The 16,309-nt window shown below is 36.7% G+C and overlaps 1 protein-coding gene and 1 pseudogene across 8 annotated transcripts in view; one reads left to right on the top strand and one right to left on the bottom strand.

Annotated features, from left to right (window-relative positions):
• CPED1 (cadherin like and PC-esterase domain containing 1) overlaps positions 1 to 16,309 on the top strand; it is a 310,759-nt gene that overhangs the window by 113,272 nt on the left and 181,178 nt on the right. For all 8 annotated transcript variants that reach the window (XM_074379153.1, XM_074379151.1, XM_074379152.1 and 5 more), the window contains one exon: positions 1,213 to 1,381. In XM_074379153.1, coding sequence (XP_074235254.1) covers positions 1,213 to 1,381 — 169 coding nt within the window. The remainder of the gene's footprint in view (positions 1 to 1,212; positions 1,382 to 16,309) is intronic.
• On the bottom strand, positions 13,373 to 14,368 carry LOC141580048 (glyceraldehyde-3-phosphate dehydrogenase pseudogene; annotated as a pseudogene).

Raw genomic sequence — 16,309 nt, 5'->3', positions numbered from 1 at the left:
ATATCTACAAAAAGTAGAAAAATTATCCAGGCATGGTGGTGTATGCCTGTAGTCTCAGTTACTTGGGAGGCTGAGGCAGGAGGACCAATTGAGCCCTCAAAGTGGAGGCTGCTGTGAGCTGTGATTGCAGCACTTCACTCCAGCCTGAGTGAGCAAGACCTTACCTCAAAATATATATGTATTTTAAAATAGCATAATCCTTTTATTGATCAAACTTAGATATTTAATGTATGGAAACATGATGCAGAAGAGCAAATAATTATACATTTTGATATCATTTATGATGAAAGTATATTTGTTTCATTACAAAATATTAAACTGGTGTTACTCTTCTTTTGTAGCCTGAGTGGTTTTTTAAAAATATTTCATCCCTTAAGTTAACTCTTCATTATCTGGGAATAGGGACATTAGGGAAGATTAAACTAGTGGGGAAATTATTTTGGCATGTTCTTTATGACCAGTCCACTATTTTAAAACTTAACATGTTTTTCTGGAGAAGAAAAAACAGAGCACAGGTAGGCAGAGGCAGAAGATTTTAGAAAGTTCCACTCGAAGTGATATATATATCACTTTTGTTGCAATGGTACCATGCATCTGAGGTCATGGGTAGTATGACTCATTTAATTAAAAAAAAAAATAAAATTCAACTTTTTTTTTTTTTTTTTTTTTGAGACAAAGTCTCCCTCTGTTACCCAAGCTGACCTGCAATGGTGCAATCTCGGCTCACTGCAACATCCGCCTACCAGGTTGAACTGATTCTCCTGCCTCAGCCTCCTGAGTAGCTGGGACTACAGGGGCACACCACCATGCCTGGCTCATCTTTATACTTTTAGTAGAGATGGGGTTTCACTATGTTAGCCAGGCTTGTCTCGAACTCTGGGCCTTGTGATCTACCTGCCTCGGGCTCCCAAAGTCCTGGGATTACAGGAGTGAGCCACCATGCCCAGCCACCTTTTTACTCTTTAAAAATACTTTGACTAAATCTGCCAGATTGGAGAACTATTACACAGGTTTGACGCCTTCTCTCTGTACCTCTTGACCCCCCTGGTAGTGATGCTAATAAGCAGTTGAAATGGTTCAGGGAAACCCACACACTGAAGGTGGATGTCCTACAAAGGATAGAAAGGGTTTACAAAGCTTGTAGGTAATTTACAAATTATATACTCAATCCTACATTATGGAGTGCTAACTATGTTGTTTTATTTTTTTTAGGAATGAAACGACAGTCCTTGCTCGACATGAAACAATCTTTAGAGCCGAAGATCTGTCTGTGATTCTTAAAGCGTATGTGTTGGTGACATCCTTAACCCCTTTGCATGCATTCATTCATTCAACTGGCACAGTTTGGAATCCACCAAGGAAAAAACGCTTCACTGTCAAGGTAAACTCTTGGTTGAAGCCATTATTTCACACAAGTACACTAGAGTAAAGTAAAGTGAGTTGGGCTGCCATTCTCCCACCTTTATGGTTATCAAATCCCACTGAACAAAGATCACATCTTTTTCATTGCTGCAAGAAAAGATTTTCATTTAATAGGTGCAGGCTTAACAATGAACTGGAAGCAGCTTAATTCACTAGAGATCACAAAGGCTACTTTCTTTTTCCTCAATTCATCATCACAGTTCAATTCTTTGACCTACTTATTACAGCTATATAAAGTATAGCTATAGAGTATAGCTAATTCACAGCTATACTCTGTTTTTCTTAATTTTTCACTTATTCAAGAAAAATATAGTCAATGCAGCAAATGAAAATACAATTTTGCCTTTGCGCCTTTTGCTTCACCCTTAGGAAGCATTATGCTACTGCATTATACCAGTCAATATGGAATATTTGCTGAGTGAAAAATAAAGCTCTTAAGTGTGCCTAATATAACAAGCTATGACATAAAGGATAATAAGAAAGTTTTCAGGGAAGAACTTCATAATAATCCAAAAAAGTTTAGTTATAAAAGGTAGTTCAGGTCAACTTGGTTGAAAATGAGGTCTAGTAACAATATGTGTGATAAGTTTTAAAGAATTTTTGATTTTACAGAAATATATTGTTCCAAGTACAGATAGGAGACAATGGGAAGAAATTGAAAGGATGCACAAGGTTTCTCATAGTTTCAAGAGATTCGAAAATGACTGAACTTGATTTTATTCAGAATTTATCTTACATAAATTGCATTTTGAATGTTGGAAAGTCCTCCAGCTCAAGATGATGAGCAAATTGTTATAATTCAATTTGCTTTCTTATTTTTTATTTAGTGTGCTTTCTTTTTCTTTTAAACTTTTCTACTTTTTCACTGTAAAGCCTAAATATTGTAAGTTTTTTTTTTTTTTTTAAGTTTTTTTAATTGATATGTTCCCATGCCAAAACCAAAAAGCTTTGTTAGGTGTTTTTTTTTTTTTTTTTTTTTTTGAGAAAGATAAAAAGAATAATAAGAAAGAGAATAGAGAAGAGGAAGAAAGAGAAAGAGGAAGAGGGAGAGAGAATGGGGGTATTGCTTTATTGCCCGGGCTAGAATGCAGTCTAAATATGGGTATGCCTATAATTGTCCTTAATGATGGAGACATGAAAGAAAATGAGGGAAGAGAATAACAAACAAGTAGCCAACCAACATTTCATTTAAACTTCTAAGTTGATATCATGTGGTACTGATAAGAGTGTATATTTTGTATATTTAAAGTGGAAAGTTCTATAAATGTTAATTACGTTTACTTATTCGAGATCTGAGTTCAAGTCCTTGATATCGTTGTTAATTTTCTGTCTCATTGATCTGTCTAATATTAATGTTGAAGTCTCCCACTATTATTGTGTGGGAGTCTAAGTCTCTTTATTAGACTTGTATGTCTGGGTATTCCTGTATTGGGTGTGTATATATTTAGGATCTTTAGCTCTTCTTGTTGTTGCATTGATCTTTTTATCATTATATAATGTCCTTCTTTGCTTCTTTTGATCTTTGTTGCTTTGACTATTTTATCAGAGGCAAAAATTGTAACTTCTGCTTTTTATTTATTTATTTAGCTCTCTGGTTGGTAAATCTTTCTCCATCCCTTGTTTTGAGTCTTTGTGTATCCTTGAATGTGAAATGGGTCTGGATGCAGCATACTGATTGGTTTTAGTTTTTTATCCAAATTGCCTGTCTGTCTTTGGATTGGGGGATTTAGTCAATTTAAATTTAGAATTAATAATGATATATGTGAGTTTAATACTGCCATTTAATATTAGCTGGCTATTTTGCCCATTAGTTGATATAAATTCTTCATTATATTGATGCTCTTTACTTTTTGGTATTTTTTAGAAAAGCTGATACTGTTGGTTCCTTTCTATGTGTAGTGGTTCTTTCAGAAGCTCTTGTAAAGCAGGCCTGGTGGTGATGAAATCTCTGAGTGCTTGCTTGTTCACAAAAAAACGTTATTTTTCCTTCACTTATGAAGCTTAGTTTGGCTGGATGTGAAATTCTTGGTTGAAAGTTCTTTTCTTTAAGGATGTTGAATATTGGTCCCCACTCTCTTCTGGCTTGTAGGGTTTCTGCTGAGAGATCTGCTGTAAGTCTGATAGGCCTCCCCTTTGTGGGTAACCTGACCGTTCTCTCTGGCTGCCCGTAGTATTTTCTCCTTCATTTCAACCCTGGTGAATCTAACGATTATGTGCCTTGGAGTTGCTCTTCTTGAGGAATATCTTTGTGGTGTTCTCTGTATTACCTGGAGTTGAATATTATCCTGCCTTACTAAGTTGGGAAAATTTTCCTGAATAATATCCTGAAGCGTATTTTCCAGCTTGGATTCATTCTCCTCGTCACATTCAGGTACACCTATCAAGCTTAGATTAGGTCTTTTCACATAGTCCCATATTTCTTGGAGACTTTGCTCATTCCTTTTTATCCTTTTTTCTCTAATCTTGTCTTCTCGTTTTATTTCATTGAGTTGGTCTTCTACCTCTGATATCCTTTCTTCTGCTTTCGACTGTTAAAACTTGTGCATACTTCACATAGTTCTCGTATTGTGTTTTTCAGCTCCATCAATTCACTTATTTTCCTCTTTAAATTGTGTATTCTTGTTAACATTTCGTCAAAGCTTTTTTCAAAGTGCTTTGTTTCTTTGGATTGGGTTAGAACAAGTTCTTTTAATTCACAGAAGTTTCTTATTATCCACATTTTGAAGCCTGCTTCTGTAATTGGAACACACTTGTTCTCCATTAAGCCTTGTTTCGTTGCTGATGAGGAACCGTGATCCCCTGCTGAGGGAGAGGCGTTCTGATCTTGGGTATTCTCAGCCTTTTTTGGCTGTTTTCTTCCCTTCGTTGTAGATTTATCTATCTGTGGTCTTTATAATTACCGTCTTTGTAATTGGGTTTCTGAGTGGACGTCCAACTTACTGATTCTCAGCGCTGAAATCTGAGCAACCCACTGCGCCGACTAAATCAGCGGTGTTAAGATTGATGGTGCTTTTCTGACTCTGCACCAAGAACCGCCGCTCCGAGGCGCTGGCAAAACCACCTCGCAGGTCACAAGAGTCGCGCTGGTGACCCGTGAGGCTCCTCGGCTGGGAATCTCCTGGTGCGTGAGCAACAAGAATTCATGTGAAGGTGTGGCATCCTCTCATTCTTTGCGCTTTCACTGGGAGCTACAATCCCGAGCTGCTAGTCATCAGCCATCTTGGATCTCTCTCTCAATATTGTAAGTTTTAAAGTTGTGCATTCTTTACCTACATAACATACAGTGGTCACTGTTAATTTAAAATATGGGCTCATGTTTATGTTTTCCTATTAATTCCTTGCACTTTTCAATATCTCTGTCTGCTTCCCAACCTTGCCCTCTCAAGACCCTTTCATTCTCTGTATCACTTCACCAAATCCCATTATCACAATATAGATTTTTAGTTTTAGTTGAAATAATCACTTGTTCTTTTTTTTTTTTTTTTTTTTTTTTTGGTCTTTTCTTTCTCTTCAAAAACAAAACAAAGCTTTATCAAGAAACTTACCATCCTTACTTTCCCCCACTGTTAACAATGCCCTCCTGAATTTGTTTCTTTTATTATTTGAATGTTTTCAATTTAGGTCTGAAGTCTATCATATTTAACTCTAAAATTTTTTTTATTATTATTTCTTGAAATATTTTTGCTCACCATCTTTATTTTTCCTTCTTCCATTTCCATTTTTATTATTTGGTTTTTCTTATCAGCTTTCTGGAAGCATTTCTGTTTCCCAAGACAGTTCTTCAATTTTGTCTTTCAAATTATTCAATCTGTGTTAGTCTGTTTTGCAAAGCTGTAAAGGAACACCTGAGGCTGGGAAATTTATAAAGATAAAAGATTTATTTAGCTCATAGTTCTGCAGGCTGTACAAGCATGGAATCAGCATCTGCTTGGTTTCTGGTGAGGCCTCAAGAAGCTTCCACATGTGTCCTTCTAGTAGAATGATTTATAATCCTTTGGATATATACTCAGTAATGGGATTGCTGGGTCAAATGGGATTTCTATTTTTAGGTCATTGAGGAATCGCCACACTGTCTTCCACAATGGTTGAATTAATTTACATTCCCACCAACAGTGTAAAAGTGTTCCTATTTCTCCACATCCTCCTAAGGATTATAAATCATTCTACTATAAGGACACATGCACACAACTGTTCATTGCAGCACTGTTTACAATAGCAAAGACCTGGAACCAACCCAAATGCCCAACGATAATAGACTGGATAGGGAAAATGTGGTACATATACACCATGGAATATTACACAGCCATCAAAAACGATGAGTTCACATCCTTTGTAGGGACATGGATGAACCTGGAAACCATCATTCTCAGCAAACTGACACAAGAGCAGAAAATCAAACACCGCATGTTCTCACTCATAGGCGGGTGTTGAACAATGAGAACACATGGACACAGGGAGGGGAGCACTACACACTGGGGTCCATTGGGGGGAAATGGGGAAGGGACGGAGGGGTGGGGAAGTGGGAAGAGATAGCATGGGGAGAAATGACAGATACAGGCGAGGGGACGGAAGGCAGAAAACCACACTGCCATGTGTGTACCTATGCAACAATCTTGCCTATTCTTCACATGTACCCCCAAACCTAAAATGCAATTAAAAAAAATTTTTTTTTTAAAAAGAAGCTTCCGCTTATAGTGGAAGGCAGAGTGGGAGCAGGCATGTTACATGGTGAGAGAGAGAGCAAGGGAGATGCCAGGCTCGTAAACCACAAACTCTCCCATGAACCAATGGAAGAAGGAGAACTCACCACAGGGAAGGCACCAAGCCATTCATGAGTGATCCGCCCCACAACCCAAACATCTCCCAGCAGGCCCCACTTCCAACATTGGGAATCATATTTCAACATGGGATTTGAAGGGGACAAATATCCAAATTATATCAAAATCCTTCTTACACTGCAGCTTTGCTGCTATCTCATCTGTTGTTGTATTTCAGTTATTTATTTATTTAATGCTGCAAGCATAACTTAAATGCTCATGCCCCTTCACTTAAAAACTATGTATATTTTTATTTACTTGTAATATTTTTTTTTACCATATTTCCTCTTTGTTCTTTTTAATGACTTCTTTTTCACATTTTATTTTGCTACTGTCTTCCATTATTTCCTTGAGTATATTGCTGATGTTTATTTTAAATTCCTCATTTATCAGTTTTGGTAGCATGATATATATTGTTCAGTTTGTTGCCTTTCTTTTGAAGCTGTATTTTCTATGCATCACTATTTTGTTCTTTGAGCTTAAGTCCTCCTGGAGACATTACTTATTCTAGCCAGTACAGTGTTTGAGGAAGGTCAGTCTTTTCAGTTGAATCTAAGGAGAAGAGAGAGAATGTACTTCAAACATGAAGAAACTACTTTTGGTCATTTTCCTTTTGATCACTTCCCTTTGTAGCCAGGTAACTTCCCTGATCAGAATTTCACCCCTTAAACTGTCTTTGGTATAAAAGCACTGGTTGATATCAAAGCACTGGGAGGGAGCACACCTGTCCATTATACTTCATCAAGCCTTGGGGTTGACAGAGAGTAGGGTGGAGGAGTGAATGCCACGTGTGGTTAGTCACTCCACGCATTTTTTCATCCTCTCTCCCAAGAAATTGAGCAACCTGCATCCTGGGCCTGGGTTTAGCATCCTTAACAACGAAGGAACAAACAATGATTGTCCTAGAGGAAGACGGGGGAGAGTTAGGAGGAAAACTAAAATATTTTCCTTCAGCCTATACTTTCAGATAACCTCCAAGAACTCCCCTCCCCAAACTCCAGTTATCCCTAACTGCGGCTCCCTCTGGTTAGACCACTTCAAAATAACTCTAGAATCCCTTTCAAAGAGGTATTGTTATTGTTATTATTTTTTAATCAAATTCTTGCTTTGATCTCACTTCACCTGGGCTAGTGGATCATCTTAACAGGAAACTCTTAGGTATTTTTAAATAATTTTTTTAAGTTTTTTTTTCCTTTTCTGAAGTGCCACTCTACCTACCCTGATAGAAATAATAGGATTTTTATGATAGTTTTTATTTATGTATTTCCTGGAAATAAAACATGAAAAAAGAAACCTCTTTGTAATCTGGTTTTCTTTAGATTTTCGTGCTTTAATCACAATTTCCCTTCTTCCTTGTATTTTTTGTCTTTTCTGTGAGACAGATGCAAGCTGCAGTTGTAGCACAGGAAGGCATGCACTTCTTGCCATTTTCATCCTCTCCTTGCAATTTATCTTTTCAAGATCTTGCCTGATTATTCTGGACAATATTGTTATCTCCTCTCAGAGGGAGGTAGTGCAGCTTCCTGGGTCGAAGTTATGCTAGAGGACACAAATAAGTTTCAGAAAACAAGAGGATATTTATTTACCCTTCAACTGATGTACTTGTTGTTTCAGTTAAAACAAATAGATTATAACTCATCTGTTAAATTACTTAACCATCCTCAGAAATACTGTTTTCTCCTGGCATTTTTAGATGTGAAAAAATACACAGAAACTTCTCACTGCTAATGTGGAGCTAAAAACCAAAACCAGCTTTAAAAACCACCCACACTACACCAGCATGTTATTAAACACTGTTCTCAAATGCCACAAAACCTAATTTTGTGTGTGTGCACGTGTGTGTTTGTGCATGTGTGTGTGTGTGTGTGTGTGTGTGTACTGAGTCCTGAATTCAAAAGCCAAATTACTTAGTTAAATCAGTAGTGATTTATATACTGTGTGATGAGGCAAGCCCAATAAACTAGTTATCAGTGGCCATTTATAGAACATTCTGGCAGTTAAAGGAGGTATGAAAGCAGTAACAGATATAATTATGAGCTCATTTATTTCCAATTAGGTCTTCTGCTGAGATACTTTATCTGTTAAAGCTTTGGAGAGAGTCAAAAATATTAAGAAATACAAATTTGAGAAATGACGGAAAATAGAAGCTTTGTAAACTATGTTTAATCTCCTTCTATAGAATAAAATATTTAAATATTTAAGTGTTAAATGTTTCCCAAGGAAACATTTCAAACCTAAAAGCAAAGACAGATGTGAAAGGGAAAAAAATAGCAAATTCAATATTTGCTTACTATATTCTTTGATCTGATTTTCAAACAACTACTTGTTGCTGTTAAGACAGTATCATTTACTTCATGAGTATAATAAATACAATTTTAAGAAATATTTTATTCAAAAATGTCTTTTCTTAAAAAGCTCTCAATTATAAAACATTTCAGTTGTATCTATAAAATCAAGAGTAGAACTCTTCCACAACTATTCGAACTATAACTTTTGGTTAAATGCATCTATGTCTGTCTTTATACACAGGTTATATAGATTAACTGCAAGAAATGTCATAAATTTAAATTTGATCCTTAGAGTAAAAAGTCACAAGTCATCCCTTCGTCCATTGTAAATCACAAAATAAGCTACCTGACAGAGAGCCAACTGTAATATCTGTAACTTTTTTGATGTCTGAAGATTCTTTATACTTCTGACCATAGTTGACTGACTGTTTTTATGAAAATGTATTGCTGAAGGGATTTGTGACTTCTGGCAGAAAAGCTTGTAAAAAACCTTATTTTGTCCAGACAAGACATAAATTAAATTAATTTATTGTTTGGTCAACCACATCGTATTTGAAGATGTTAGATTTGATGATATTCCATATTTGACACCAGATATAAAGTTACATGAAGATGATTTCTTGCATATAATCAGCTCCCTATAAATGTCTCTTCTATTGAATTGAATCAAAAGTCGTTTAAAAAATTTTAACTGCATGAAGAAATTGCCTGAGTCTACTTTATCCCTTACTGCTCTAAGCCAGCCGCTCTGCTTTGCAATGATATATACACGATATAGATAAATATCATATAAATGATCATTTGTTTTTCAGTAAATGCCATAGACAGATGTCATCATCTGAGTTTCTGGGTAGGGCCACTTTGATAGAAATAGGGACATCTGGGTTACTGTGGCCTTTTTTCAAGTTGGATTTGCGAGTTCTAAACCACCCGCTCTCTGTCACCACTGCACTGGCCTTCAGAGGACCATGCTTCCATCTCACCAATGCATCAGCAAATGTGCACAGAGGGAAGAGAACTGTGGCAAAGAGGGGAATGCTGTTATGTACGAGGTTTCTTTTAAAAAGATGCATATATCCTTTATTCATTTTGGAAGCATGACACAGTTGCAGGGATGGGGTTAGCTTCATTTGTCATCAATATTTATGCAGTGCCTTTGATAATGTTGGGTGAGATCGCTCATATAGTCCCAGGGTAAAAATGAGTAATGTCTTTGGAAGAAGGTATAAAGTGACAGTAAGGTTTTTCAACCTTGGGAAGTGTTCTCCTGATCTCCATTTTGTGTCTAAAACTGCAGGCTGTGAAGCAGACCTTGTAAAAGACTTTTTCACTGAGCATCTGGCCCTTTGCTAGGCCCGGGAGATTTATGTCAGCTGTAGAAAGAATGTGAATAAAAGTCTTCTCCTGAGAGTTTGTAAAAAGAGTTGATGTATTACATAACCTACTTTTGCTGGGATTAAATTTTAAAATTGCATCAGGGTGTTCATTTTAAGGTATGATTTTATATAAATAGATAGGTAACCAGCATATAATTGAATAAACTTGTGATCAAAGCTGAATTACTGTAAAAACTTTTATAACTGAAAAATAATCAGCCCACATTGATGTTAGATATTATTTCAAATATACATTTGCTCTAGAAAAAGAATGACTTTTCTAAATGTACATGATTTTAAAGTACATCAATGTAAAATAATTTTATTATTTTCCACTGATACTCTTGATGGCAACTTTATCTCTTTTTTAAAAACAATTCATTCACTCATTCATTTCATTCCTTCATTCCCAAGTTTGTTCTATTAAAGATTTGTCAAGTCATTTTGCACATTCATTAATTCTAAAGGCTGAACTTGGATTATTATCCTCAATGTAAAGAAAACTATTCATTAATGATGATTATCTTTATTTCATCAAAAATGGTAACTTAAGCAGAATGACTCTAAGCCTCAAAAGGCAAGCAATGTGTCTGCATCTCCAGAGCCTCACAGAGTGCCTGGTACGTGGCAGACACTCAAAAATGTTTATCAGTGAATTGTTGTGTATTGTCCTGATTTTAATTAAAGGTACCTCATTAATAATAGCATTAAAAACTGCCATTTGAGGAAAATATGATTTAAGAGCAGGTTCTACAACAGAAGATAGTATGAATTTACATATTCCATTTTTGTTAATTCAAGTATCTTTTCTCTTCTGAACTAGTGTAATGAACTGATAGATATATGCAAATATAATTAACTAAAATAATGATTTATATAGGCAGATATATATACACACACATATATGTATATACATATCTACATATATGTATATATGTGTATGTGCATATCTACATATATATATGTATGTGTATATCTACATATACATAATTTATTATAATGGCAATGTAAAGGTAAAACCTAGCACTAATGAATAAATTTGCTAATTATTATTGCCTTTAATACTAGAAATTCAATAGGCAAGTGTTAACTATATATCCAGATAAATGGAAATGAGCTAATACTCAGGGATTTCCGTGTGAAATCAGGTGAGGGAAGTTCATTCCTCCTTCCATCCTTCAGGATGCTTGAAAGATGGAAAAGTTCCTCAATAGTACTGTGGAGGATAGAAGGTGTATTTCCCTTCTCAGCTCCCCCCCTTCACCTGTCCTGTTCAGAGCCTGCTTCTCCCTGGAGCCGTCAAGGGAACGTATATGAAGGGATGAGGAAGGGGCCCAGCTGAGGACTTGAAAAGAGCAAGAGTTGTTTCTCTGAACTGGATCCTGGAAGTGTGTGGCCTGTGAACTTCACAGAAGCTCTTAAAAGTTAACCTCTGAGGCCCTTCCTCTTTCTGCTGCTGCCCAGCACAGCAATGTTGCTCTGATTTCTGTACACCTTGCTGATCACGAGTTTATATAATAAACAAGTGTTCAGAGTAAAAACAGCCTGGGAAAAGAGGTCTAGTATAAGCAATCTTTCAAACACTTTAAGCATCCATAGAGAGCAGCACTATCTTAATGTTTTAGTTTTTTATTATTTCTTTAATAGATGAGCCAACTAAGCCAGAAAGATGCTCAAAGAGAGAACAGCTGGTTTCCTTTTCTTCACTACCCTCCACGCAAGAAAGGACTGTTAAGATGGCTCTTTAGGTAATGGACCATTAATTAAGGCAAAACTTCCTGCAATCTTCCTGAATGTTTTCATATCTGTACAGGCACCTAGAGAGTTATTGAATTTAATTGTGTAAATCTTTATCTCTAAGACTTTAACAACAAGTTTTAACTGAATTTTTCATCACTGTGGTAATGTTAAGTGTCTTCCGATGACAGGAAAATATATTGGAAGGAAAAAAATCACATAAAGTCAGCAAACAACAGGACAAAAACCAAGAGGAAAAATCTAATTGCCTAAATATTTCTGAAATCCTTAAAAAAAGAGATTATGCTTATTCTTTACTTATGTAGGAAACAAATCTTCAGTGCCTGTCTTAGTACCTAAGAGTCAGCAGATTCAGGGAGAGAGAAATGGGTTAGAATAGAGACTCCACTCATCAAATTGCTGAAAAGAATAATTAGTAATAAAAATAACTGCTTTACAAAGTGGTATGTGAGTGCAAAGTAATAACAGTGAAAATAATGGCAGTAAGTGTCTCTAAAAATTAATTGCTTCAATGTTTAAATTTATTACAGAATAGGTACTTAGTAGGGAAGACAAATGATTTTTACACTTTTCTACTTTGGGTATAGAAAAAAGTAAGTTTTTACCAGTACATGTTGAAACTTATTAAATGTATATCATTTTTGAGATTTTCATTAACAGTATCCTTTATTCCTTGATATCTGTCTCAAAGGCTGTGACAAATTCTAAATATAGAATATCCCCAAATGTGCCAACTAGGTAAAACTGATTTGTCTGCTGAAGGGAGACAGGCTTTTGCTCCCTTCAGGAGAAAATCTGACTTGCATTTGTCTTATGTGATTTATTCATTGTAAGGTTAAAATGAAATACAGCCTTTTCCCTTCCATATATTAAAATGTGGTTTCAAATTTAGAAGAAATGGGAATCTTTTTTTCACTGAGGAAACCTACAAAGCTATGAGATGGAGCAAAACAATTACTGTATTGCCCCCAAGTGGTCTTTTTTGCTATTGCACCAATAGTCTGAGCTGTCTAATGATCAAGGGGAAAAAAAGGCAAAAATGCTTAAGAAAGCATGGACCTTTTATTCCCCATAGGATTATACATGTTTATTATAAAAAGTTATTTTATAACCCACACTTATGGTTTTAAAAAAAGTATGTTTTAAGTAAATATTGTGAATGATGATAATTCTTCAGTACAATTTAAATTAGCCCATGCAATTAATTCGGAATTATTTCAGCATTTGTCAGCCACTGGACATTGTCTTTTTATCACTTAGGAATATTTTCTGAAAGTTAATATGCAGAACTATTAAAGAATGGTATTACTCAGATGACTATATGTTAAGAAACTTCATTCCTCCAGCTCAAATTCATATAAAATATAATCTTCATTTTTTTCTAGGGAAAAGTTAAGCTATGATAAACTTGTGAGTAGACTTTTAAGTGAAGAAATGTGCATTTTTAATGATTTATTTAATATAAGGAAATTCAGTGATTTGTGTGTGTGTGTGTGTTTGTTTGATTGATTTTTGGCTGAACACAGGGGACTTTATTGATGGTACATGACAAGGTGGGGCTCCTTAGTTCTCTCCCTCTTCAAGGGGTCTGCATGGAAACTGAGAGGAGGGGCGATTCAGTGTGTTGGGGTACTCAGTGTGGCAGGGACTCTCAAGCAGTGAGGGCCTCTCTTCCTCTTGTGCTCTTGCTGGGGCTGGTAGTCCAGGGGTCTTACTCCTTGGAGGCATTGTGGGGCATGAGATCTACCACCCTGTTGCTGTAGCCTCATTCATTTTCATACCAGGAAATGAGCTTGACAAAGTGGTCGATGAGGGCAATGACAGACCCAGGTGTAAGAGTGGATGTTGTTGTTGAAGTCAGAATAGATCACCTGTGCTCAGTGTAGTCCAGGATGCCCTTGAGGGGGCCTTCCAATGCCTGCTTCACACCTTCTTGATATCATCATAGTTGGCAAGTTGTTCCAGATGGCAGGTCAGATCCACCACTGACACGTTGGCAGTGGGGACACAGAAGGCCATGCCAGTGAGCTTCCTGTGCAGCTCAGGGATGACCTTACCCACAGCCTTGGCAGTACCAGTAGAGGCAGGGATGATGTACTGGAGAGCCCCGTGGCCATCATGCCACAATATCCTGCAGGGGCCATCCACAGTCTTCTGGGTGGCAGTGATGGCATAGACTGTGGTCATGAGTCCTTCCACAATACCAAAGTTGTCATGGATGATTCTGGCCAGGGACGCTAAGCAGTTGGTGGTGCAGGAGGCATTGCTGATGGTCTGGAAGCTGTTGTCATAGTTCTCATGGTTCATGCCCATCACAAACATGGGGGCATCAGCAGAGCGGGCAGAGATGATAACCCTTTTGGCTCTCCACCACAAGTGAGCCCCAGCCTTCTACATGATGGTGAAATGCAGTGGACTCCACTGTGTACTCAGCACCAGCATTGCCCCACTTGATTTTGGAGGTATCTCGCTCCTGGAAGATGGTGATGGGATTTCCATTGATAACAGGCTTCCTGTTCTCAGCTTTGACAGTACCATGGAATTTTCCATGGGTGGAATCATACTGGAACATGTAGACCATATAGTTTAGGTCAATGAAAGGATCATTGATGGTGACAACATCCACTTTACCGGAGTTAAAAGCAGCCCTGGTGACCAGGCGCCCAATACCACCAAATCCGTTGACTCAGATCTTAGCCTTCCCCATGATGTCTCAGGGATGTGGCTGGCAGTGGGAGACAAGATGTGGCTGTCTGTTGAACAGGAGGAGCAGAGAGCGCAGGAGGAGGCTGCAGACTAAGTGATATTTTCTAGAGCTCTTTCTCCTCAAGAAATTTACTTTAGAGTGGTATAAATATGCAAAATACACAAATACAGGATACAGTTTTGTGGAATATTGAATTTGCTTGGAAGAAATGACTTGTAAACATACTACACTGTCTTATTTGTAGATCGAACAAAATATGTCAGGGATGTAAGTAATTAACGGATTGATTTCCATAAAACTCTAGTCTAAGCCAGTCACCACAAGTTCAAAAACATCACCCTGTCCCATTGCCCAAAAATCAAGGCCTAAACTTTTTTCCTTGGGGGAAAAAAAAAAGATTTTGCAACACATAGTTTTAAACTTATCACACAATACTAGTTTTAAAATTGCTATAAAGTTAGCACTCAACATGCAAGCCTGCACTACTTGTATCCATGAATCTTTTCTGTTACTTCTGTTTCATTACAATCTAAGCCTCAAATCTACTGTTAACTGGAATTCCTTTAAATTATCTAAATGACCTGATGTTATGATATAGAACTGAAAATTTGCGTTTTATCTCTCTGAGTGCTACTGAGGCTGCAGAAATGGATTCTTTCCTGGAATTCTCCACACATACTTTGTATTCTGTACCATCTGCAATATAAAGACAGATTTCATTGTTTTTGTTATATCTCTACGGAGCATCTGCCTATAAGGCGGTTATTCTCTCATTGCCTCATTGACTGACACAGAGCATTCCTATACACATCACTCTATCCTCTTTGTCTCAAAACAATTCGTCCTTTCACTCCCTATTCCTAGCCTGTAAAAGCAGTTCTTAGAATCTCTATGAAGCAAGTCTTTAAAATTTAGAGAAAGGGACTTGAAACAGGAGTGGAAATCCCAAGCACCCCTTTATTTACATATATATGTGTATCCATATGCACTATGTTTCCCCTCTACAGAAGCTTCCGAATATGTGGTCTCTAGTCTTCCAGAATCTAACAGTTCCAGGTACCACAGCCTCATCAACCTGTTTAAAAAAACATACTGTTAAAAACTAATGCTTTGGTAGAAATTTCTATTAGAAGTGATTCTAAGAATTTTTCTATGTGTTTAATTACCCAGATTATCTACATGAAGAATATTTATTCAAGTCACACAGAGAGAAAACATTACTCTGAGTCACAGAAGAAAAATATTATGCTAAGGAAATATATTTCATTTTCATGCCTTCAAGTAGTTACTGTTAAGGAAAAAGAAATGTGATTTTTAAATATGAATAGGACGATGATGACATCCTTTCAGACTGAGTAATAAGCAAATATCCAATTGCATTTTTACTCTAAAGGAGAGAGAAATAAATTACCAGCATTAGATCTATAGCACTGGATATGCAGGAAAGGAAAGAAACATCCCAAGCCATGACTTCTACAGGTCTGGGGATGCATGTGCAGTAGGAAAGTCCTTGTAAAAACTGTATGACCTTAGACAAATCTGCTAACATCTGTCAACCATTTTCCATGTCTGTAAAATAGGAATTGTTTGTCTTTTGAGTCCTTCTACAAATATTTACTGGCTACCTCCTCTATGTTAGATGTTATGTTAAGCTCTAGCAGCATAGCAGGAAACAAGATGAAGTGCCTGCCTTTGTAAAGTTTATTCTTGTAAGGAATGACAGGTGAAAAACAGATAATCAATTATATACATTTAAAGAAATTCAGATAGTTACAGGTATTTACTATATCTAAGAACAAAGTGAACAGGATGGATGTTGACTAAGGAGTAACTGGACTTCCCACTTTAAGAGAGGTAAAAAGATTGCCCTGAATAGGTGAGATTTGAGCTGTAGTTCTGTGATGAGACTAAGTGCCATTTGAAGAGATGACAGTGAAATAT

Source organism: Saimiri boliviensis, chromosome 10 (assembly GCF_048565385.1).
Source record: "Saimiri boliviensis isolate mSaiBol1 chromosome 10, mSaiBol1.pri, whole genome shotgun sequence".
Classification (NCBI taxonomy): domain Eukaryota; kingdom Metazoa; phylum Chordata; class Mammalia; order Primates; family Cebidae; genus Saimiri; species Saimiri boliviensis.
This window is presented reverse-complemented; position numbering and strand designations above follow the sequence as displayed.